The sequence below is a fragment of the Monodelphis domestica genome, chromosome 2 (genome assembly GCF_027887165.1).
Source record: "Monodelphis domestica isolate mMonDom1 chromosome 2, mMonDom1.pri, whole genome shotgun sequence".
Lineage (NCBI taxonomy): Eukaryota > Metazoa > Chordata > Mammalia > Didelphimorphia > Didelphidae > Monodelphis > Monodelphis domestica.
The window spans coordinates 375,853,424-375,880,104 of record NC_077228.1 but is presented as its reverse complement, the minus strand read 5'-3'; the positions used below and the strand labels follow the sequence as shown (position 1 = coordinate 375,880,104).

The 26,681-nt window shown below is 37.2% G+C and overlaps 1 protein-coding gene across 1 annotated transcript in view; it reads left to right on the top strand.

The window, feature by feature from the left end:
* SLC22A16 (solute carrier family 22 member 16) overlaps nt 1–25,001 on the top strand; it is a 63,915-nt gene extending 38,914 nt beyond the window's left edge. The window contains exons 4-8 of the mRNA XM_056818670.1: nt 173–716; nt 8,193–8,320; nt 12,289–12,398; nt 14,102–14,201; nt 24,634–25,001. Coding sequence (XP_056674648.1) covers nt 173–716; nt 8,193–8,320; nt 12,289–12,398; nt 14,102–14,201; nt 24,634–24,846 — 1,095 coding nt within the window. The 3' untranslated portion in view covers nt 24,847–25,001. The remainder of the gene's footprint in view (nt 1–172; nt 717–8,192; nt 8,321–12,288; nt 12,399–14,101; nt 14,202–24,633) is intronic.
* Nucleotides 25,002–26,681: the final 1,680 nt, after the last annotated feature.

Sequence of the window (26,681 nt, the reverse complement as noted above, 5' to 3'; positions counted from 1 at the left end):
TGTCCAGGGTCACAGAGCTAGGAATTGTCTGAGGCCAGAGTTGAACCCAGGTCCTCCCAGCTCCAGACCTGGCTCTCTGCCCACTGAGCCACCTAGCAGCCTCTGACAACCCTTTTTTTTTTAAATTAATCTGTGCTAATTGAACTGATCTCTTTTTCTTTTTCCCATCCAGGCTGCCAGTGGGTATCTGGTGGTAGTATTTGTTTATGTGACAGAATTCATTGGAACCAAAGTGCGGACTTGGGCATCCATGCATGTCCACGCCTTTTTTGCAGTTGGTGTCATGATCGTGGCCCTGATGGGATACTTGGTCCGGACCTGGTGGCTCTATCAGATATTTCTTTCCACGACAACTCTTCCCTTTGTTTTATGTTGCTGGGCTTTGCCTGAAACACCGTTTTGGCTTCTCTCAGAAGGAAGATATGAAGAAGCACAGACAGTAATTGATCTGATGGCAAAATGGAATGGAACAGACCCTTGTAATGTGTCTGACCTGCTTTCAGGGGAACAAGGTGGTGGCATTGGCACTGCCACAGGGGACGTCTCATCTGGAGAAAAGAATCACAACATACTGCATCTGTTTTGCAATTGGAATATTGCAAAAAGAACCCTCACAGTTTGGCTCACTTGGTTTACCGGAAGTTTGGGCTACTATGTTTTCTCTTTGAGCTCTGTTAACCTAGGAGGCAATGAATATTTAAACCTCTTCCTCATAGGTAAATATGAAAGTATTTTATGGTGTCAGTCATGTAACTAGTTAATCACTTGGGAATTTTGACAGATACGTGAAGGACCTTTTCATGATCCTTTTACTCCAGGAACATGATTGCTAACCACATTCTCACAGCATCTGTCTGATCGCAAAAATGCAATTTATTTTTACTTTAGCCATTGAGCTGGTAAAATGACATTTCCATTCTTCCTTGCCAAAGTGCAATAAATAAAATTGCATATTATCATGCTGCTGCTTACAGGGCACATTTATTCTAGTGTAGTGGCATGGTGGAATTGCTTCCAGGGTTACTATTATAGCACTCAGCATGCAAATCCCAATTTAGACAAAAAAAAATCATATATATATATATATTTGTAAACTATTGAAAACTTAGAAATTCCCATTTTCTGCACATACAATAATGAACTGATAACTTGTGGGAAAGTTAATGATTTACACTGTGGATTTTTCTTGTAAAAATTTGAATTCCAGGTACTATTACTTTCTTGGCTTATTAAGTAGCTTATTGTCACATATGTGATTCTGTTTACTATGTGGGGAACTGGAAAGCTAGTCCTTTTTTTTTCTTCTTTAAATCCTTTCCTTCCATCTTAGAGTTTCTGAGAGCCTTATAAAAAGGAAGGTTTTTTTTTTTTTTAGTAATTTCTTTACCTTTTTTCTCTCTCTCTTAAAAAAAACAACAAAAAACTCCCAAACTTACCTTCTATCTTAGAATCAATAGTGGATTGAGAGCCAAGCCTAGAAACGGGAGGTACTAGGTTCAAATCTGGCCTCTGACACTTCCTCTAGCTGTGTGACCCTGGGCAAGTCACTTTATCACCATTGTCTAGCCCTTACTTCTCTTCTGCCTTGTGCCTTGGAACCAATACATAATATTGATTCCAGGTCAGAAGGTAAGGATTAAAAAAAAAAAAAGAATCAATACTGTATATTAGTTCCAAGGAAATTGGCAGTTAAATGACTTGCCCAGGATCACATAATTAGGAAGTGTCTGAACTCAGGACTTCCCATCTTTGGACCTGGCTCCTAATCCACTGAACCACCTAGCTGCTCCCCCAAAATAGCCTTAAAAATAATCCCATACTTTCTGTCTTAGAACCATGGCAGAAGAGTAGTAAAGGCTAGGCATTATGGGTTAAGTGACTTGCCCAGGGTCACATAGCTGGGAAGTGTTGGATGTTAGATTTGATCTTAGGACCTCTTGTCTTCAGACCTGGCACTTTTGTTACTGAACCACCCAGCTGCCCTGAGAGATACCCTTTAAAGACAAAATAATTACTGTAATTCTTATTTCTTTGTCTAAGGAATAGGGGAACCAGCAACTTTGTAAAACATTGTCCATCTTCGCGTCATGTTTTTTTTTTTAATGCCTTGGGGAACGCTATAGAGTCTTGAATTCAGCCCCCATCTCAGACACCTATGTGACCATGACTGCATTTATCATCCTCAGAATCTCAGTTCCACATGCAAACTGATAATGAAAAGACTTTCACTAGATATCGCATGGGGCTCTCATGAGGAAAGTCCTGTCCAGGTTTCAGTCAATGAATTGGAAGAAGAGGGGAAGACCAGGGAGACATTTGTTTATTGGCTAGTGGCATAAATTCCCAGATGATCAAGCACTCCCCATGAAATCACCAAAATTCTCTTAAAAACTGGATATTAATGATTTTTAATTTTTTTGAAAAAATAATCTAATGTGATATGAAAGTAAAATCTATCCATAAATATATGAAAGCATTGAGAGAATAGAAGGTGACCTTTACTTTTTAAAGTGAAAAATAAATAGGTCTTCTTTCCTTCTTTTATATGTCCTGTTCATCTCAGAGGTTCGTCTAGCTACAAAAATGTGCTGAGGCACTAACAGTTCTTCTGGTGTCCAGTGGATTATTTACCATTTTGTACCATTCAATGTCTCAGTCATTAGTATAGATCATTGAGCAGTGGTTATAGTCAACATTTCCCCCATCTATATTGTAGCTGTTCAGTCATTTTCAATTGTGTGTGACTTTTTCATCACCCTATTTGAGGTTTTCTTGGCAGTTATTGAAGTGGTTTGCCATTTCTTTCTCTAGTTCATTTTGCAGATGAGGAAACTGAGGCCAATAGAGTTGTGACTTGCCCAGTCACACAGCTAGTAAATATCTGAAGTCAGATGTGAACTCAAGAAGGCTCCTTTTCCTGATTCCAAGCCTGGCACCCTATATCCAGTTAGCGATACATAGTAGGTAAACTTTTAAGTCATAGATTAGGTTTTCATTTTCTGAAATCACTTAGGTATAGTTGTGATTCTCTGACCTGGTCTGTTGACACACTGGGATATCTCTGATGATCTCAAGATATGTTGGGAAATATTCCCATTTCTCAGAGTAGAACAATTAATTATCTTTTCACAAAAGTTGGAGATCACTGTCAAAGAAGTGGGCACTGTTGATGAAATAGTCAGTGCAGTCCCCAAGTGGAAAGCCAAAGAGAACCAATGCCTGCAGACGCGATGCCTGCCAACCCTAAGCAGCCCCAATCACCCAGTTCAGTTGCAAATTTCTCTTACTTGCACCACCCTTGCCTCTGTCTCCCACCTCCAGCTTCACTGGACACCAGAACTGTTAGTGCCTCAGTAGGCAAGCCTCTGAGATGAACAGGACATATGAAAGAAGGAGGACCTTCTCCTTTGAAGAACTATTTATTTTTCACTTTAAAAAATAGTTAAAGGTCACCTCCTATTTCTCAATATTTCATATATTTATTGATGGATTTTACTTTTACATTATATTTGTTTCTTTTTTAAAAAAATTTAGAAATTTTTATTTTTTATGGTGTTTCTTTTAAAAATAATTTTATTTATTTATTTTAAAAATATTTTTCCATGGTTACATGATTCATGTTCTCTCCTTCCCCCCTCTTCCTTTCCCCTTTCTGATCACATTTGTTTCTGAATATATCCTTCTTCCATCGCATTACTGAGGCACATGGAGGCAGCTAGGTGGTACAGTGAGAAGAGCACTAAATTTGGAGTCAGGAAGAACTGAGTTCAGATCTGGTCTCTGACATTTACGGGGTTTGTGTGTGTCATCCTGGACAAGTCCTTTAACTTTTGTCTGCCTCAGTTTCTTCAATTGAAAAATAGGATGGTAATTACAAGTGAAAATATTTGTAAAGCATTTAATCCAGTGCCTGGTACATAGTAGGTACTTAAGAAATGATTTCTTTCCTCCCTTCATACTCAGCAAATTATCCCTTGTAATGGAGCGGAAAGGAAAGATCTTCAGGGGGTTGTTTAGGAGTTCCAGAATATTAGACTTTTGCCACTTTATAAGGTAGTCTTTTTTTTTGTAGCAAAATTATTAGATTGATAAAAACAATATTCATTTATTAGTGTCATTCATCAATTATTAATGACTATGATCTTTGGCCTCTAGTTTGGCATTCTAATATGAGGGTTAAAACTTGAACTCAAATAATTATAGCAGAAGACAGCCTAGTTATATTATCTTATCACTCTCTCTTCTCCATTCTCTTTCTCCTTTCCTCCCTCTCCACATTGCCTTTATTTAAAACAAAACAAAAAACAAGCTTGAGATCTTTATTTCTATATACATCACTTTAAACTCATTGGCAGAGTGGATAGAGAACTGGGACTTGAGTCAAGAAGATCTAAGTTCAAAACCAGTCTCAGATGCTTAATAGCTTGTGTGACCTTGAGCAAGTCACTTAACCTATCTTAGGTTCAGTTTCTTCTTCTGTAAAATGGAGGTACTAATAGAACCAGAGTTGTGGTGAAGGTAAAATAAGATATTGATAAAGTTCTTTGTAAAGTGCTTATAATTAAATATTATTTAATATTTAATGCTTATACTTATATATAGAAATATATACATATATAGCCTTAAAGCGCCATATAAACGCTAGCTACTTTTATTAAATAATCCTCCCTTGGAAAACCACTGGAGAGAGTCTCAATAATCCATCTTGCTGAAGTCTTTGGGAGTTCAGCTCTTTGCAGTCCAGAAATTTTTCTGGTATTTAAGCTCAATCCTTTTGTTCAAATTTTTCTCTCTTTGAATTAGTATCAGAGAGGCCAAGAGGTCTGGACTAGGAGTCAGAAGGGCTGAATTTGAGTCCTTATTTCTTAAATTTGTGACCTTGGGCAAGTCACTTACTCTCTAAATTAGTTTTTTCCTCTTGTAAAGGAGCAGTAAAGCTCTCCTTTCACATCTGTTATAGGGACAATATGAGTGAAAGCACTTTGTAGAGTCTAATAATACAAATGTTGGGTGGTATTATCATTAGAATATTGTACATAGAGCACCATAATAGTCAGAAAGTAAACAATTGGGAGAAGTAGGTGCCTTGGTGGGTTCAGAGCCAGGTCTAGAGGTGGGAAGTCCTAGGTTCAAATTCAGACTCTAGGCAAGTGACAACCCCCATTGCCTAGCCCTTACACTCTTCTGCCTTGGAACCAATATTCAGTATTGATTCTAAAATGAAAGATACATTTTTAAAAAGAAGAAAGTAAACAGTTACAGACCTGAAGTTTCTGATTGCCTTTTCCCACACTAGGGGTTCTTAACTGGCACTTCTGCACTTAAAAAAAAAAAGAAAAGAAAAGAAAGAAAAAGAGAAAAAGTTTTTTTTTGATAACTATTTCATTATGATTGGTTTTCTGTGGAAGCTTATATCTTTTATTTTATGAATTTAAAAACATTAATTTGAGAACTCTGCCAAAGGAATCCATGGCACAAAAAAGGTCAAGAACTCCCTGGACTCGACTCTCAGTTCCCCAAGGACAGAACCTCGTCTTCTCCAACTTAATTTTCCTCACAACAGGCACAGGGCTCTGCAGATGGTTCTCTTGCGGTTGAATTTCCAGTGTGCCCCAGAGGCCAGAAGACCTTGGGGTTTGGGATTTTGTCAAAGACAAAAGTTGGTCAAGGCAATGACAGCAAGTTCCCAGAGGAGTTTGTTCCTTTTGTTCAGGATCGCTAAGGGGACTCTTTCAGTCACTATAATGGGTTCAACTATGGAAGTGCTCCTTCTAATTAAATAATCAATAAGCATTTATTGAGTACCTACTGTGTCCTTAGCCTTGTGAATAGAGCATAAGAGGAAAATATAGATGTAGATTCTGCACTCAAGGAACACACCTAATTTTAAGACGTTAACATGACCAAGTTGGTCAAGTCAACATGGTCAAGTCAATCTTTTTGAACCTTAATTCAACAAGCATTTATAGGATAATAGAATCATAGATTAGCAGCTCAGGAGGATATTCAAGGCCATCTAGACCAATGTCTTCACTTTACAAATGAGTTACTGAGATTTGGGGAGGTTAAATGACTTATCCAAATATAGATAAAAAGTAGAAAAGTCAGGATTTTAATCTAGGTTTTGAAACTTGTAATTAGTTAATTAATTTTTAAGTTCTTACCTTCCGTCTTAGAATTGATAGTATTAATTCCAAAATAGAAGAATGTAATCAAATGATTTAAAGTGACTTGCTCAGAGTCATTCAGTTAGACAGTGTCTGAGGTCAAATTTGAACCCAAGATCTTCCTTAGGCATGTCTCTCTATTCATTGAGTCATCCAGCTGCCCCTATTTGTTTATCTTAGAATTGATTCCAAGGCATAAGAGCAGGAGACTATTAGGGCTAAGTGACTTATATAGAGTCGCATAGCTAGGAAGTATCTGAGGTCTTATTTGAACACAAGTCCTTCCAATTCCAGACCTGGCTTTTTATTCCACTGGGCTACCGAGCTGCTCCTAATTCCAAATTTATTAACACTTCCCTTACCCAAAGTAGCATCCACCAGGTCTATCACATAACAAAACAAAATTAATCTCTGTCTCCCAAAAGCTTACATTTTATGAGAATCTTTCATTTCTTTATCAGTAAAATGGGTCTAGTCATACAATTTCCTGTCTTATAGGAAGTTTTAAACAATTATTAGGTGAAATGAGTTATTATATGTGAAAGCACTTGGAAAAGTGTTTTAGAAATTATTATTCTTTAGGTTTAGTAATGCCAATCTTTTATTTTAAACTTTTCAGTAATATTGTATTTTTTCCTCAATTACATGTAAAAACATTTTTTTTGGCATTTATTTCCTAACTTTTGAGTTTCAAGTTCTCTCCCTCCTTCCCTTCCTTCTCCCCTCCTTTAGACAGTAAGAAATTTGATATAGGCTATCCAGCTATCACATTGCTAATCTTTTAAAGCTAAATATATGTTTTAATTTTATTTGGGGGAGAATAGGACACATGCTGCTGTCCACTCATTTTCAGGCATGCCTGACTTTTTATGTCTCCTTTTAAGGGTTTCTTGGTAAAGATACTGTTCATCATTTCTTTCTCTAGCTCATTTTACAGATGAGGAAACTGAGACAAAAAAGGTTAAATGACTTGCCCAGGGTCCCACAACTAATAAGTGTCTGAGGCCAGATTTGAATTCAGCAAGATGAGCTTTCCTGACTCCAGAACTAACACTGTATCCACTGGGCTGCACTAAGCAGATGCTTCCCTCTTCCCTCTTCCTTACTATTGATTTTTTTTTCCGTTTTGCCCTTCTCCACAAATATTTGTATATTGGTTTGAAATTCTGAAGGTAGAGATTGTCTTAACCAGATGTATTTCATTTTATAGGAAATATGGTACTGTGGAAAGAGGATTGGATTTAGAGTCAGGATCTAGGTTCAAATTCTCCTTCTGACATCTGTGTGTAAAATGGGAGGATTGAACTAGATTGCCAATAAGGTATCTTCTAGCTCCCAGTTTATGATTCAATGATACTTTAAAATTGTTACAGAGACACTTATAAGCCAGCTCCTCCCCAAACTACATTGTTCAGAGGACCCGTGTCGTGGCAGTACCAGGGAAGAATTTTGATTTTTTTTTTCCTGTGGCATTGGGCAGGAGGAATGAGGAAGAAGGGAGGAGTCCCTTTGGAAAGATTCATTTGGGACCCATGAATGGAAGGGTTTGCTTTGTACTAAGAATTTGTTTTCCCACGAAAATGCTATTCTTATTTATAACCTTAGTTAAATTACAGACAGAACATCTACAAGTTTAGGAGACGTCTTTTCTAAGGATATGGTTATCGTTCCAGAATCAATGTTTGCAAAAGGATCAGAAAAATCGTGAGCCTAAAGCCAGTGGCCTAAATAAAAGTGAATCCAGATAAAAATAGATTCAGAATAAATTCCTTATATTATATCAGTCATAGGACTTTGAGCTTGGAGGGACCTCAGAGTTTTTCCATTGACAAATGGGGAGACATTGTCCAAGGAGACAAGGTAGACAGACAAGGGCATATAGTTAGATTTGTGTCTTGGTGTTTTGATGCCAAATGTAGAGTTTCCCCATCATATGACATTGCCTCTACAGAGATAGGAACCCCAACTTCTGTCCTCTTTTCAACAAGTAGAAGCCCTACAGTCTGCTTAATCTTCCACTGACAGGTGCCGTGGAACTCCCTGCTTATGCTTTTGCTTGCATTGGAATGGATAACGTTGGAAGAAGAAACACTCTGACACCATTTCTCATCTGTAGTGGCCTGATTTGTATGGTGATTATGCTGATCCCTCAGGTGAGTTGTTTGTGCCCCTAAATCAGTGGTTCTCAGATTTTTCTTGATTCAAGGCTCAGTATCCTTTGCCAGGAGGATTTGAGGTACACTGAATTTTTAAGTTGGCACTATAGGAGAATTGGGCAACTGTTCTGTTCTTCAACAATTCAGAGATTTAAAATGTCTTTCTCAGGTTTCCTCTTCAATAGTCTTTTAAATTGGGAAATATTGGGGGGAAGGATTTCTAGTCACAGACAAGAAAAAGTGGGTAACCCTCAGGAGAAAGTCTTTTTCACCCTTCTCTCTTGGGCTTCTCCTGACCGAGAGATCAACTCCTCTCCTAGCCAGAATCTTTTCTTCCTCAAGATTCCAATCTCCTGGGGTCCCTCCCCTGTCAAGGTGATCAGTTCCACACATTCTTCAGCCTGGCACTTTTCTTATATGCCAGCCTCTGTCACAGTAGCCAGGCTGTCAATCTATTGAGCCACCTCACTGCCTCCTATATTTTTAAGATGAGAGATCCTGAATTAATTAAATAAAATTTTTATGACTAAAAAAAAATGATGAGAGGTCCTGGATTCAAATCTGGCCTTGGATACTTCCTAGCTGTGTGACTCTGGGCAAGTCACTTAGCCCCACTGCCTAGCTCTTACCGCTATTCTGCCTTGGAAACAATACACAATATTGATTCTAAGAAGGAAGGTAAGGGTTTGAAAAAAATGAAAAGAAAAAATACAATACTGAAATCATGCATGCTGGGCAAGTAAAATTAATATTAAAATATTTATAAATTTTCTTTTGTATGAATTAGCCTAACATTCAAAATTTCATGACTCATCCACAATCTAGGTCCAATCTATTTTTCTTTTTCACTATGTATTACTCACTGTCCTTGACTCTACTATCCAGCCAATGGGCCATCTCTAGTCCTGTTTCCTTCACACTATCCTTTTCTGATGCCCTTAACCACTACCACTCTTCCTCCCAAACCACCCTGTATTTAATGACTTTTTATTTATTCTCTTTATATTTATTTGGTAGCCAATTATATATGCCTTTGTTGCCTCCCCTGTTAGAATGAAAGTTTCTCATGAGTAGATACTGTCTCATCCTTTGTTTCTTTAGTACCTCTCATAGTCCATGGTACACAGTAGGTACTTAATAAATGCTTGTTGACTGATTGATAAGAAATAATATCAGGATGTTTTATTTTGGGATTAGAATCACACTGATTGATGACCCAGGCAGGGTCAGAATTTTATTGAGAGAGGGAGAAGTCACCACTTTTGACTATTCATTTCACTTGACCTCCAAAAGGCAATCTTTTCTTTCAGGTTCTCCACAGTTTTTATTGTGGTTCATTTGTGTCTGATTCTTCATAACCTCATTTGGAGTTTTCTTGGCTAAGATGCTGGAGTGGTTTGCTATTTCCTTCTCCAACTCATTTTATAGTTGAGGAAACTGAGGCAAATACAGTTAAATGACTTGTCCAGGATCACACAGCTAGTATCTGAGGCTGGATTTCAACTCCCAAAGATGAGTCTTCCTTTTCAAATCATGGAATAGGTTTCTCCCTTTGGAAATTACATGCACACAGGGATGTGCATGTAATAATAATTACAACACATGTGTAGCAGTCCAGCCCATGGGTATTAAGGAGAGACAAGGATTGTGAATGGGCACATGGTCATTCTGCGCATGGCAATGAACTCTATTCTATGGCTGGAATTAGGGCGTGAAACCTGGCTTCCCTTTGTCTCATTCACCTGAGGATAAAAACTCCACCTTCACCTTGTCGTAATTTGCAATTATCCAATGGCAATACACTATGTAACTCATCAATATGTATTGAGGCATTGTGTAACTTATCAATATGTATTGAGTTCATTTGTGTATCAAAGAGATTAAATTGGGAAGCTCCTCTCTCCTTGGACGATCTCACAGGTTTGCTCAACACTGTCTTTCCACCTTTCTCTCTCCCCTCTATCTCTACCTGAGGCCCTGCCTTCGGCCATATGTCTCTTTCTTTTCCAATGCTAATACCTAGCATTCTCTAATTCTCTCTATTAGTCTCTATTCATTCTCTTAGCTGAGCTATATCATCCTCTGACCAGTGCAGTGTTAAATTGGGATTTCTGGATGGAAAAAGCCTTTCAGTGACATCCATTGATCAGAGCATGGCTGTGGCTCCCAAATATTAATAATAACTGATTTCTGACTCATTATTGACATCTCAAAGGTTGGCTCCTTCACGCCCTTCATGGGATCCAAAACTTCTATCCCTTTTCTATTTTCCTACCATAAGGCTTCCCACTGGCCGGGAGACTTTAACATGTAACTCTGTAAGCTTTATTTATGTATTTTTCAAAGCACTTTACAATTATTATCTCATTCTATCCTCAAATTAACCCTGGAATGTAAATGCCATCATTATCTCTTTTTATTGGTGAGGAAACTGAACTAACCAGAAGCTAAGTGACTTGCCCAGGGTCACACAGCTGGTAAGTGTTTGAAGCTGGAGTTAAATTCAGGTCTTTCTCTTTCTAGATTCACTGCTACATCCACTGTGCCACTTAAGTGTATTATTATTGCATTTGCATGAGTGGGGAAACCGAGACCCACAAATAGTCAATAACTTGCCCTAAGTTTGTACTGTGGCAGACCTGGGATCCTGTAACTTTCTGAGTGCCCCTTTAGCTCAGCGAGCATTGAATAATACTGTAGAAGTAACTTACCCATATATTTGGGAGACCAAACGTACCTTCTAAATCACCTAAACACACTCAAGGAGAGTCCTAATTTTACTTCTCTAGTGACTCAGAAAATATTTGTAAAGTGCCTACTATGCGTGGGTGCATTAAGCACTAGGAATATAAAGGAATAGTAACACAAATCTTGCCTACAAGGAATTTACATCCTTATGGTAGAAATACACCATGTAAATGAATAAATAGAATCTAGGGTAGAGTATATTAAGGGCAAAGGAGAAAGCCTTTATAAGAAGGCTGTTATAAGAAAGTTTGATGACTAAGAAAATGCACTAAACTTATACCATGAAAGGACTGGCCATTGTGGTGGACCTTATATAAGGAAGACTGGTGGGGGAGCAGGAAGAATGAGGAAGGGGAACATTCTGGTCAGAGGGGATCTGCTGCTTTCATGAAAGACTTTCCCACCAGGTGAGGACATGCAGAATGAGATCAGGATCTAGTTTAGGGGGAATGTAGTTCCTGAGAAGGGGAACAGAGTTGGAAACATAAACTGGAGCTGTTTCAAGGCTTAGGTGCCCATCTAAGTGGAGAGATAATTTTTAAGTGATTAGGTAGCCATTGCAGATTTTTGAGCAGGGGAGTGATGTAGTGAGAGCTGTGTATTAGGAAAACCATTTGGCAATGGTGCAAAGGAAGTATAGGAGAGAATTAAGATAGGGAAAGTAGGTAGGAAGCTCATAAAGTAGTCCAGAAGAGAGGTGATGATACAGGTTTGCACTGGGGAGGGAAGGAATAAGCACTCTTTAAGTGCCTACTATCACTGGTGCTAAGTGCTTTATAAATATTTCCTCATTTGGTCCATGCAATAAGCTGTTATTAGCTTTGCTTTACAGATGAGGAAACTGAGGAAAATTGAGGTTAAATGACTTGTCCAAAGTCACACAGCTAGTAAGTGTCTGAGGCAGGCTTTGAGGCAGTCTTTCTTCTTGACTCCACTTCTTAGCTTTAGATACCACTAGAGGATGTATGTATGAGTGTGTGTGTGTGTGTGTGTGTGTGTGTGTGTAAAGAAGGAACTAGAAAAGAAAGAGGCAGCTGGGTTCTGACACTTGTTAGCTATAATGTGAATTGGGTTCTCTGTTAATTTTGTCAACTTTTCAATGGGTGATCAATAAGTGTAGTCCTCCTCTTTCAGGGTTATTGTGAGGTTCAAAGAAGATATTGAATTAAAGTATATTGCAAACTCCTTAGAATGACACATTTGCATTGTTTTCACAGCACTGCAGTGTTTTGAATGTTTTGGCAAATATGGCAGGAAAATTTGCCATTGGTGTTGCGTTTGGCCTCATTTACCTGTATACAGCAGAATTGTATCCAACATTCATAAGGTGAGAGTTGGCGGTTTATCTTCCTTTTTTCCTATTACTGTTGAATAGACATCCTTTGATACTTCAGGATATGTGACTGGTTTGTGGGTACTGCCTTCTCTGATACAGATAGTGACTCTCCTCTATGCCTCAGAAAGCTTTGTGATTTATGATCGCAATTTTTCAAATACCTCTCACTTGTGTAAGGTGAGGCATAATTTTGTCTTTGATTCTTGTGGTTGCAAAACCCCATGCATTGGCTTTGTTTCATGCCAATATTCTTTCTATTCTTCATTTCAAAGATATTTCATCTTCCCAAGTACATGTAATAATAATTTTCAACATACATTTTCCAAAATTATAAGATCCAAATCGTTTCCCTCCCTCCTTTTCCTCTCCCAAATAGAATATGGTAAGCAACTTGATCTGAGTAATACATGTATTATCTTGAAAAACACACTTCTATGTTGGTCATTGCTGTAAGAACACCCTCATATAAAACCCCAACCCCCCAAAGTATCAATAAGCTGATGTGAAAGAAAGTATGCTTTGATCTGCATCTGACTCTACCAGTTCTTTCTTTGGAGGTAACTAGAATTCCCCATCATAAGTCAGAATTACATCTGATCATTTCATGCCTATGTTCTTGGAAAACTTTGTTCCAGAATTCCTTCTTCATCACTGTTCTTGTTTAGTCTTGTCTATCTCTTCAAGATCCTGTTGGAAGAGGATTTCTCTCTCCATTATGCCACTTTGTTAATGTCATCACTCAGTGACCTGGAAGTCAAAGACTATTGACAGGTATAGAAAAGACCTCAGAGAAAGGAAGTTAAAGAACCAATGAGACAGGAAGCTGATTCCACAGGCACTGCCCCCCTGGATAGCCCAGGCAAATTAAGAAACTATGGTCAGTTCCTGAGATGTGAGGTATGAGAGCTAGTGGGTAGAGAAAACAACTTATAAGTGGAAGACCAGGAGGTCTTAGGGGTTTTCTGGCTGCAGCTAGGAATCTGAATGACCTCTTGTGTGCTTCAACCCATCATGGCGGCCAATAGAGTAGAAAGTTAAGTAACTATCTTTCTTTTATCTTTCCCTCTCTTTACTACTACTACTACTACTACTACTACTACTACTACTACTACTACTACTACTACTACTACTACTACTACTACTACTATGATTCAATAAAGTTATAAAACTGCTGGCAGCCTTATAATTTAATATTAATTATTATAAATCCATGGACCATATCTATCCCTGGGCTATTCTTGGTAAGGATACTAGAGTGGCTCACTCCTTCTCTAGGGCATTCCCATTTTACAGATAAGGAACTGAGGCAAATAGGGGCAAAGTGACTTGCCCAGAGTCACACAGCTAAGTAAATGTCTGAAGGTCTATCTGAACTCAGGTCTTTCTGACTCCAGGTCCAGTACTCTTTTTACTATGCCACCCAGCTGCCCACTAAGTGATAAATATTTCTGACCACAGAAATTCCTAAAGAACCTCTTTTGAAGGTGTAGGGGGATCATGAACTGTATGGATCTAGGGAAGTCCATATATCAGTGAAGTTTGGACTGTGAACTCCTTTCCACCAATGAAATTATAGCAATGTTTAAATATTCTTCCTAGAACTAAAGCCATAAATATTTTTCAGTTTTTGTCATGTCTCTGCTACTACTTAATTTATATTCCCTTACTTTCTTTACATTTCTTAAAATTTTTAGGTCTCTTGCTGTAGGAAGTGGTAGCATGCTGTGCCGTGTAGGAAGCGTGATCGCACCTTTCTGTGTTTACCTCACAAGCGTGTGGGTCTTCATGCCACAGGTATCAATTTACAGCATTGTGTCGATAGTGCTAATTTAGAATTTAACAAACAGTCAGTGAGATAAGTAACTAGTTGATGATTTAAAAAAAAATACCTACTTGTTTGTTTTTAAAAATAATTCTCTTTTTCATTCTTGGAAATGATCATCTCTTTTCCTATTTAAAAAAAGTCAAAGTTTTATTGGTGTCTTCTGTTCTTCATATCACAATAATTTTCAGATGTAGGCAGCCTGCCTCAACCTGGAATTAAATCTTCCCTTATAACAAAACTAGAAGACCAAAGTGACCACCTCTGAAAGCATATGCAGTGTTCTGTCCCCATAGTCCCTCTCCAGTCTGCTAAGAGGAGGCAGGTAGCTTTCATTATATATGTTCTTGAGTCAGATTTGGTTATTACATTCAATTGAGTTTGGATTCCTTTTAGAGCTCTTATCATTTATGTTATCATAATCACTGTATGATTATTGAAATGATCATCTTCTCATCACTTTATGAGATCTGGAATCAGGGTCTATTCTAGGCAAACTGAGTGGTTTTGTGTTTTCTCACCTTCCTCTATCTGTTGGTTTTCTCATCTTTTGCCACATGATGGCCAGAGCAAGTATTTCTGTGGTGGGACGCCCTCCTGCTATCTTTCATCATCCAAGGTTATGCGTTTGTGACTTCTCTCATTGAAACCAATTTGTATTGTAGTTAATTCCGTCAGAGTCCAAGTTCTTAAGTACCATTATCTGATAAACAAATCTTCTCATGGGCTAATGTGCCAGGGGGAGAGATGATTTCTCCCAAATAACAGATATTCATTTTAATTATGGTTTTCTGGGGGCAACTTCATTATTGCTATTATCTAACCCAGCAGAGTCAGTAATAGTAAAGATTTAGGCTGTCATTTTGTGTTTAGGAAGGTATTTTGGATCAGGTCAGTTTTTTTTTGTGTCCCTTAAATTGGAGTTTTTATAGGGGAATAGGAATTAAAACAATAATGAAAGGATTCTTCTAAGAGATTAGAGAATTAATATTTAGAATGGAAAACATACCTGACAGGCTCAAAAACCAATTAAGAGACCTGGGGTATATAGGTAGCACAGTGGATAGAGTGCTGAGACTGGAGTCAGGAAGACTCATCTTCCTAAATTCAAATCTGGCCTCAGATACTTATTACTATGTGACCCTGGGCAAGTCACTTTAATCTGCCTCAATAATTCATCTATAAAATGAACTAGAGAACTAGAGAAGGAAATGGCAGACCACTCCAGTATCCTCACCAAGTAAACTGCAAAAGGGGTCTTGAAGAGTCAGATGTGACTAAAAAGCCACAAAATTCACTGAAAAAAGTATTTCTTAAAAAACAGATTTGGTAAAATGGAAAAGGAGGTACAAAAGCTCACCAAAGAAAATAGTTTCTTAAAAATTAGACTTGGGCAAGAGGAGGCTAATGACTCCATGAGACATCAAGGACATAATATAATAATAGGGGGCAGCTAGGTGATTCAGTTAATTGAGAGCTAGGCCTAGAGATGGGAGGTCTTGAGTTCAAATCTGGACTTGGATGCTTCCCATCTGTGTGACCTTGGGCAAGTCACTTAAGCTCCAATACTTAGCCCTTACTACTCTTCTGCCTTAGAACCAATACACATCATTGATTCTAAAATGGAATATAAGGGTTAAAAAAAAACAACCCAATAAAACAAAGTCAAAAGGATGAAAAAACAAAAAGAAGAAAATGTTTACTATTTTATCAGAAAAACAACTGACCTTGAAAATAGATCAAAGAGAAATAATTTAAGAATTATTGGAGTACCTGAAAGCCATGATAAAAAAATAGCTTAAACATCATATTACAAAAAATCATAAAGGAATACTACCCCAAAATCTTAGATCCAGAGGGTGAAATAAAAATTGAAAGAATCTACCCAATACTTCCTGAATGAGATCTCCAAATGAAAACTCCCAGGAATATTATAGCCAAATTCCAGAGCTCCCAGGTCAAGGAGAAAATATTGCAAGCATCCAGAAAGAAGAAATTCAAGTATCAGGGAGCCACAGTTGGGATCACATAAGATTTAGAAGCTTCCATGTTAAAGGAGAAGAGGGATTGGGATATGATATTCTGGAAGGCAAAGGAGCTCATATTGCAACCAAGAATAACCTACCCAGCCAACCTAAGTATAGTCTTTCAGGATAAAAACACTGATATTTAATGTAATAGAGGTCTCCCAAGTATTCTTGATGAAAAGGCCAAAGCTTAATAGAAAAATCTAACATTGAAACACAAGATTCAAGAGATATATAAAAAGGTAAAATGAAAGAATAATCATAAGGGGCTCAAGTAAGCTAAAATAGTTATATTCCTATGTCCTATGTGGGAAGATGATATATGTAACTCCTAAGAACTTCATCATTAATAGGGCAGTTAGAAGGTCTCTCTGTAGATATTATGTTGGAATTATCTTTAAAAAAAAGAAGGGATTTGAAAGAGGAATGCACTGGGAGAAGGGGAAAGGGAAAAGTTGAATGGGGAACATTTTCTCATATTAAAGAGGTGCACAAGGAAAAGCTACTATAGTAGAAGGGGAAATGTGGGAGGGAGATGATAAGCAATATATGAGCCTCACTCTCATTGGAATTGGTTCAAAGAGGGAAGAATTATACATATATACACACATACTCAACTGGGTACAGAAATCTGTCTCATCCAATTGGAAAATAGGTGAGAAAAGGGATGAGAGATATTGGAGGAGGGGAGATGATAAAAGGGAAGGCAGATAGTGGTCAGAAGCAAAACAGACTTTTGAGGAAGGACAGGAGAAAAAGAGAGAGAAGGAAAAACAGAAGAAAATAGGATTGAAGGAAATATAACAGTTTATTCATAATAATTGTGAATGTGAATGAGTTGAGCTTACCCATAAAACAGAAACAGAGAGCAGAATGGATTAGAAACCAGAATTCAACAATATGTTGTTTACAAGAGAAGTAGTCAAGACAGAAAGACACATATCCAGAATTAAAATAAGGAGACAGAACAGAAACTACTACATTTTAGCTGAAGTGAAAAAGGCAGGGATAGCAACCATAATTTCAGAGAAAGCAAAAGGAAACCTAGACCTAATTAAAAAAAAATACTCAGAGAAACTATATTTTGCTAAAAAGTACCATAAACAGTGAAGTAATATAAACATTTTAAAGGCAAATTTCTCTGATAAGGGCATAATTTCTCAATTATATAAGGTATATAGACAAATTAAAAAAAGTCATTCCCCAACACTTAAATGATCAACAGATATGAACAAGCAGTTTTCAGAAAGAGAAATCAAAGCTATCTATAGCCATATGAAAAATACTCTAAATCAGTATTGATTAGAGAAAGGCAAATTAAAACAACTCTCAAGTACCACCTCACACCTATAGAAATGCTGGAAAGAATGAGGGAAAATTGGTACACTAATAAACTGTTGGTGGAATTGAGAACTAGTCTTGGAGAAGACTTTGGAATTATGCCCAAAGAGTTATAAAACTGGCTGCCCTTTGACCTAACAATACTATATCTCAAAGAGATCAAAGTAAAAAGGGAAAAGACCTATATATACAAGAATACACATGTGTATATATGTATGTATTTATATGTGTCAGCTCTTTTTGTGGCAGTAAAGAATTGGAAATTAAAGGGATATTTATCGGTTAGGTAATGGTTGAACAAGTTGTGGCATCATTTGTGACAGACAGATTTGTGCTGTAAGGGAGAAACTGAGTAGCTCAGTGAATTGAGAACGAGGTCTAGAGATGGGAGGCTCTAGGTTCAAATATGACCTCAAACACTTCCCAGCTGTGTGACCCTGGGCAAGTCACTTAACTCCCATTGCCTAGCCCTTACCATTCTTCTGCCTTGGAACCAATACACAGTATTGATTCCAAGATGGAAGGTAATGGTTTAAAAAAAAAAGATTTGTACTGTAAGAAATGACCAAGGTGGTGGTTTCAGAAGAAAACATGGGGCAAAGTAATAGCAGTGTTATAATAAATATCAACTGTGAAAGACTTGACTCCTCTGGTCAATAAAACAATCCAAGATAATTCCAAAAGACTTGTTCCAGAGAGCAAACTGATGAATTCTGAATACAAAGTGAAGTATAATTTTCTTCTTTTGTTTCTTTTTTGCAATATGGCTAATATAGAAATCTATTTTGCATGATTTCACAGGTATGGTTGATGTCAAATTACCTGCCTTCTCATTGGGTGGGAAACAGGTGTGAGGGAGAGAGAAAATTTGGAATTCAAAATTCAAAAAAAAGAAAAGTATGTAAAAAATAAATTAATTAAAAATTTTTTTTAATTTAAAAGAGGGTCATATATAAAAGGAAAAAGTCTTACATATTCAAAAATTTATAGTAATACATTTTAACAGCAAAGAACTAGAAAGAAAATGGTGCCTTTAAAGAGGAATGGCTCAAGAAATTGTTATAAGAAAAAAAAGGATATTATACCATAAGAAATGAAGAATTTAGAGAAACTTGGGAAGATATATAAATTGATACAGTGTGAAATAAGAACCAGGAAAACAGTTTATACAGTAATCATAATAGAGTAAAGGAAAACATCATGGAAAAACTTCAGAATTTTGATCAAAGGAGTGTTAATGACTTCAGAGAAATTGATGATGAAGCATACTTCCCACCAAATAGGTGTAGAGTGAGGTGCATATATTCTTATTCTTCTATGTGGCCAGTATATTAATTTATTTTACTTGTTTATTGCTATACTTATTTGTTGCAAGGAAGAGTTCTACTACAGAGTATAGGGAACAGTAAATCACTGGGAAGTAAAAATGATATAAAAAAGCATCAGAAAAACATTTTTTTCTAGGAAGCCTCAGAGGGGAGGGTGAGGGGGGATACAATGGGAAATGTAGACTATATGAAAAAAACTACCAGTGAAATTTATTTTTTTCAGTAAAGGAAGGTTCTTTGTAAACTCTCAATCCCCGCACCCCAAACAAACTAGATGTAACTGATATATGGAGAGAAAAAAAATGTAGATTTGTCCAAGAATGAGTGGAGTATATCCAGAAGGATTGCTAACATGTTGACTCACAAAGAAGTAGAGGTCGATGTAGAAATGCAGAGATTATATACATTATATTTATAGATCAGACTGTATTAATGTTTATGACAAATAATTATTGACCAAATACATAAAAGGAGTAAACCTATATAGAACTGCTGCTATGATATAATAATAAATATAATGTAGTATAGTAATAATAAATATAACAAAACAGTAATTTTAAGTACTAATAATATGTAATTAAGATGTTTAATACAAAATATAAGTGTTGAAATTCCTGGCAAAAGAGAAAGTATAAGATCAACAGCAACATTATATAAAAGATAATGACAGTACAAACAGACATGACCTTTCAAAATTCTATGGGATGCAGCCAAAGTAGTGTTTCAGAGCCAAATTAAAAGCATGAATGCCAAGAACAAAATGCTGAATCTACACTTCAAAAAAACCCTAGAAAAAGAACAAAACAGTATGCTAACAGAAAAGAGAAATAAGTAAGATAGAACAGACTTTAACAAATTGAAATAAGCAAATTCAAATGATAAACCTAAAATTATCTTAAAGAGAAGAGCGTTTAGTCCAGATGATTAAAATTAAAAGGAGAAAGAAGAGTTCATAAGGGCAATACGAAGTCAAGAAAATTATCAGAAATGACTACATATAGCTCTGACCTGTAAACTAAAAGAATCTTAAAAAAAAGTTAAAAAAGACTCATAAAGGCATAACATACAAATATTAGCAAAGCAAGCAGTGGAAAATACAAATGGATTGACTTGAGTAGAAATTGGTACAGTGCTGTCCTTCAAAAAAGACAAGTAGTTCAGACACATTACCATGCAAATTTCTTAAAGAAACTTTTAAAGAACAAACAACTGCTATGCTATATAGACTGTTTCAGTATGGAGAAAAAGATGGAGAAAAGCAATTTCCTTTTGCAAGGTAAAGATATTTTCGATCACTAAGCCTGATAATGACAAAGTCAAGATAGAAAAAGGTGGACCACTCTGATTAATGGATAATACTACAAAGATGTTAGAATACCCCAAAATAGAACATAACAGTACATAATAAATTAACTAGCATGGTATTTATAAGTAGGGTGCAAGAATGGTTTAATAGCAAGGAAATGATTCATATGGAAATCATATCAGCAGGAGAAAAACATGTAAATTTATCATTAGTTATAGAGAAATATTTTGATAAAATATAGCATTAAGGGAGTGAGGTTGGGAAAGGCATTTTATAGAAGGTGAGATTTTAGTTGGGGCTGAAGGAAGCCTGGGAAACCAGAAGATGGGGATGAGTAAGAAGAATGTTCCAGAGAATGAAAATGGTCTAAGTGGGGAAATGTCTTGTGCAAAAACCAAGAAGGCCAGTGTTGCTAGATGTTATATTATAGTGTGTGTGTGTGTGTGTGTGTGTGTGTGTGTGTGTTTGTGTGTGTGTAGCAATGTGTTGATAGAAGAATGGAAAAGTAGGAAGAGATCAGGTTATGAAGGGTAACTTACTAAGTGGAGGATTTCAGAAAGTGTGTCCAAGAATTTCAGTGAAGTTTAGAACTTTAAGAAAATTTAAATATTTAATCTTTGAGGAAATGGGAAACCATTGGAGTTTGTTGAATAGGGGATAGGGTCATGTGGTCAGACCTGTCTTCAGGAAGATCACTTTTGATAGCTGAATGGCAAATGGACTGGAATGGGAAGAGACTCAAGGGAAGGAAGTCAACTAGTAGTTTTGCATTAGTTAGGTATGAAGTGAAGTGGGATTGCACCAGGGTGGTATCAGTTTCAGAGGAAACAAGGGCAAGTACAAGAGATGATGCAAAGGTAAGATCAATAAGACTTGACAACAGGTATTGGTTCTAAGACCAAATGTAGGGGTTTAAAAAAAAAGCAAAAAGTAGGGAAGTTTGGAAGAGGGGAGGATTTTCCCCCTTTGGGGTAGGGTTATGGTGAAGACAACAAGTTTAATTTTGGATATGTTGAATTTAATATTATCTGTGCAACATTCATTTTAAGATATCCAATACATGGGAGGTTATGAACTCACTAAATTAAATAGTACAAAGGGAGAAGAGAAGGTTCAGGACAAAACAGACACCCATGGTTGCTGGTAAAATGACCTAGATAAAAATCCAGTAAGAGAGTCTTAGGAAGAACAGGTTGGGTAGTTTGGAGGAAAATAAAGAAAGAACAGTATCAAGAAAACCTAGGGAGAAGAAAATATCAAAGTCAAGAGGATAATTGACACAGCTCCTCCCACATTTGTCATTTTTTCTCTTTTGTCATTTGTGCCATTCTGTGCCATTCTGATGGGTATGAAGTAGAATCTCAAAGTTGCTTTGTTTGTATTTTTCTAATTATTAGTGCTATATGATGGTGATTAGATATAATGAGTTATTTGAGTGGCAGAGGACCAGGTCAAATTATGGTGGCTTGAGAGGGGTATTTCAAGATTTTTAACCCTTCAGAGGGAGTGTGGTCTCAGTCACTTCCTAATTATGTGACCCTGGGCAAGTCACTTAATCCTCATTGCCTAACCATTGCTACTCTTTTGCCTTGAAGCCAATATACTTTTTAATCCTAAAACAGGAGGTAAGGATTTTTAAAAAAGAAGAGCGGGATTGGGCTGCCTTAAGGAGGGGAAGATGCCCCTACCAAGGTTGAGGTTTCTGTCAGTACAGTGAGGTCTCCCCCAGACAAAGTAGTGGGGTGTATGGTCACTTTAAGCAGGATAAGGCAGGGAAGGGCCATGAAGGTCCATCTCTTCCTGCATATATATCTGTTTTCCCAGTCCCTGGGACTTCTCTTTCATTTGAAGCTTTGCCCTCCTAAACTGCTTAAACTTTCCCAGGAAAAGGAAACAGGGTATTCTTGGGTACAAGGTGTGCCTGGAAGGATTAAAGGCTCCTCTCCTTGCTTACCTGCTTGTTATTTATCATTATACCCATCATTGGGGTATTGGAAGGGTCAGTTCCCTGCACCCTTAAGGTGACTATGTATATATGTATGTATGTATGTATGTATGTATGTATGTATGTATGTATATCTCTATCTCTATCTCTATCTCTATATCTGTGATGGTAAACCTTTTAGAGACTGAGTGCCCAAACTGAATCCTTATGCCACATGTGAGCCACCCCCTCACTTTAGACAGGGGAGAGAGGAAGCACTTTATTGGGCAGAGGGGTGGGTGATATGAAAAAATGTCCTTAGGTGTGGTGAGAGGGAAGAGAGTAACCACATCTGGCATGTGTGCCACAGATTTGCCAACATGGCTATATATCAACAACCTAGCTAAAAAAGCAGGGTTGAGAGTCAGGAGGCCAGGGTACTAGTCCCTACACTGACATTAAGTCTGAGTCTGTTTCCTCCTTTGTAAAATGAGGGAGTTCTTTGAGATCACTTCCAATTCTAGTAGTCTTTGAGTTGCTGAGATTTAGACTCCATTGGACTTCACTTCAACTCAGCCTCATTTCCAATAAGGCTTGACTGAACCTTTATACCTGTGGTAAGTCACTTCCTCTCTTAGGAGCCTCAGTTTCCTCTTCTATAAAGTCAAAGGGTTGAACTAAATAATACCTCGAGTTCCATCCAGCTCTAACATGCTATTAAGACATTTTGAGGATGAGAATTTGGTTTGAGTTTCAAACCCAAGCCACTTCTGCAAAAGCATCTTTTGTTAAAGAGCACTATTTCCCTCCCTCCCCCACATACAATCCTAACACCCAGAGAGATACCAGTTTTGCCAAGGGTAAAGAAGCAACTACCATTAGTACCTGGTTATCAGGAAAACTTGGTTTAATTAGGAATCTACCAAATGGCTTGATTCTCCAGCACATGTCTCATGTCTTATACTTCCTCTCTCTCTCCTCATCCGCTCCTACTTGTGCTATCTGCTGAACACATGAGAGTGTCTTGACTTCTGCTTTCCTCTGGCAAGGATTTGCAGCATTTGCCCCAAGTTAAAAAAAATCTGTTTTTAGCTCTGTTGGAGAAACAACTGAGGCATTTGGATGGCTCAGTGGGTAGAGCTCTGCGTTTAAGCTGGTCACTTTGAGATTTTCTACAAAGGAACTGATCAATACCACAGAAATCAGAGGCATTAGTTTCTCCTCCGTCAATGGCAGTAGCAAGAGGCAGAGGCAGAGAATTTCACCGTGTTCCCTGCTCCATCAGAACTAAGTACCTTTCAGAAGTTTGAGGCCAGTCTTAATAGTAAGAAAGAGCAGATGCCACGCTGTACCTTCAGAAGAGATGGTCCACACAAATCAAACTGTGAAATAGCTAACATTTTTCTTGAATGCTTCTTCTTATTGTTCAGTTATTTCAGTCATGTCACGATCTCATTTGGAGTTTTCTTGGCAAAGGTTTTGTTGTTTAGTCATGACTGACTCTTTGTGTCCCCATGAGCCGTAGTTATCCATGAGGTTTTCTTGTCAAAGATCCTAGAATGGTTTGCCATTTCTTTTTCCAGCTCATGTTACAGATGAGGAAACTGAGGCAAATAGAATTAGGTCACACAGGGTCCCAGGGCCACACAGCTAGGAAGTGTCTGAGGCCATATTTGAACTCAGGAAGATGAATCTTCCTAACTCTAGGCCCCACACTATCCACTTAGCCATCCAATTATCTCAGTTGCTTTTCCAACAGTTTAAAAAATGGATTTTTTTCACTCACAGAAACACTGTAAAATCTCACCATATGAAAGCAGAAGGCAAGACACTCAGATATTCCTGTAGATAACACAAATAGGGAGGGGAACTGGGGAGGGAGAGAGAAATTACAAGACAGGACAAGGCAAGTACTGAAAAAGCAAGCCATTTGGTAGATTCCTATTTAAACCAATTTTTTTTTCTTGATAACTGGGTATAATAGGTAGTTCCTGCTTTATACTTGGAATATCTGGCATCAGAGAATCCTGGTCACTATATATGTTGGGTTTATATAAGGGGGATATTTCCTGAATTTCTCAAATTTAAATGGGATCCTTTAGTAAAATGAGTATACGGTTAGTTGAAATTTAGATTCCATCCCCCCTCCACCTCAATTGGCTTACTTTAAAAGCTGTATGATTTATTATCAGTTATTTTTCAGTAGACATGAGTTCATGCCCACAAGAGTGAAAGTAGCAGAAAAGTTCCTGACCTTCATTATTCATTCACAGTTGTAAAAATCATAGCAAAGCAGGACAGCATCCAGTTCTATGTTATAGGTTCTAAAACTTTTTTTTTTCTTCCTTGGAGAGAACTATTTATCCATTATTTTATCTTTAGCGATGCTTAGCACAATACCTGGCACACATTAGATACTTAATAAATGCTCATTGATTGGTTTGTTGATGATATGCTAATTTGTTTTATTTCTTCTAGTTGCTTGTTGGTATTATGGCCTTTCTGACTGGCATGTTAACGCTGATGCTCCCAGAAACTCTCGGGAAACCTTTGACTAACACTTGGGAGGAAGCTGAAGACCTAGGAGCCAAGAAAGTTATTTCTCCTGCCAAATTGCCTTCTGTACTAAATAATATGGAGTCAGAGAAAATAGAGATGGCTAATCAAGGGCCAGCTGGTACTCATGGATAGGAGAGTTTTATATGTTGGCTATCATTTGAAAAATTGTTAACCATGAATGCCATTTTATCAGGATCCCTCTCTCACACATTTGTATTTTCTCTTTTTAATTTTATAAGGAGTTTTTGAAAATCTTTTCTATAAATAAAGAAGTTTTGTAAAAATCATGTCCTGTTTGCTAATAGATTTAATATACATAGATCTTCCAGGTCATTTCTTTAATCAATTTATTGCTTAAAGGAAGGGGATATATTTTCCTTTTGCAATCCCCCCCCCCCCCCATTTCCTTCTTCTTCTTTTTGAACTTAAATTTTTTTTCTTAAATGCTTTCTGATAATTTCATTTTGAGGATGGATTTAAAACAATAATAACATACTAATACTAGCTAGCATTTAAATAACATCTTTGAGTTTACAAAGAGCTTTGCAAGTATTATCTCATTTTTATCCTCATGACAACCCTTGAAAGTAGGTACTGTTTATCACACATATTTTATAGATGAAGAAGCTGAGTCTGAGGGAGGTTAAATAATTTGCACAGGGCCACACAGCACAGTTAAATATTTGAGGCTGGAGCTGAATTCAAGTCTTCCTGGCTCCCCTACACCTTTGATTTCCACAACAACTCAGAGCGGAACAAGTTTGTTTGATTGTTCTATTCCCAAATAACAAAGAATTAAATATGATAAATCCCTTTAAACAAATTAACTCAGACTATTCACTGGAAGGTTAAATATTGACACTGATGAGTAAATATCTTGGCCACGTAATGAGAAGACAAGATTCCTTGGAAAAGATCTTGATGTTGGAAAGATTAAAGGCAAGAGGAGAAGGGATTGAGATGGATAGCATCATGGAAGGGTCATGGAGGCAATGAATATGGACTTGGACAGAATTTGAGAGATAGTGGAAGAGAGAAGGACCTGGCATGTTATATGGTCCATGGGGTCAGGAAGAGTCAGTCATGACCGAACAGCAATAACTTGTTTCAAGTCTGGTTGGGGTGTCCTGATCTGCACACAGCACTTGTGTTTTTGAGTCCTCTGGGTAGTTTGCTTTTTGAATTCGAATGTCTTTCCTTGTGATTTCTATCATACAATTAATGACTGCATGAAGTTGCCAATTCTCCCTTTATCTTCAAGCCAGGTTTCCCCCATAAATCTCCTTCACATGCCAAGTTCTCTTTGAAGTTGGTGACAATTCAGTGCTTCAAAGATCTCTCTGCAAATTTGCAGAGCAAAATTGGAGTTTGAGGTTAGTATGTAATCTGGAACTAATGTCATCTGAATATTTCTAAGGGCTTTTGTTCTTAGCAATTTGTGTGAAGATGTTGTTCCTTTTTATTCTTTCCTCAGTTATGGCTGGATTTTAAAATGTGCATTACCATCCTAGCCCTTCAATTCCATCACTACCATCATTGCAGTCTAAGCCTTTTTGCTGGGATTGAGTGTGTGTTCCGATTCGTATATCAGGAACTGATTCTTATATCTTAAAATTTAACTGATTCAATACAGAGGCAAAGGAATTGGATATAGAGTATTCCAAATGAAAAAGAAGACTGAGAGTTATGCAGATAATTTATTTACCTGGGAAATCTAAGTGTTTAGGCTACTGAGAAAAAAATGGTGTTTTTAAAAAAAATTTCATCAGCACTGGCTTGTTCATACATTAAACAATATAGAGGTATGACCTCCATGTTTAGGTGTTTCTTTCCCCTAAGCATCCCTATAGGATATGTAGTATAAGGATATGGTTATTCCCATTACAATAGATGGAAGAACTGAGGCTTAGAAAAATTAAGTGACTTGTCCAGGATTATACTCCAAGCATTGTATCTGGGGCTGAGCC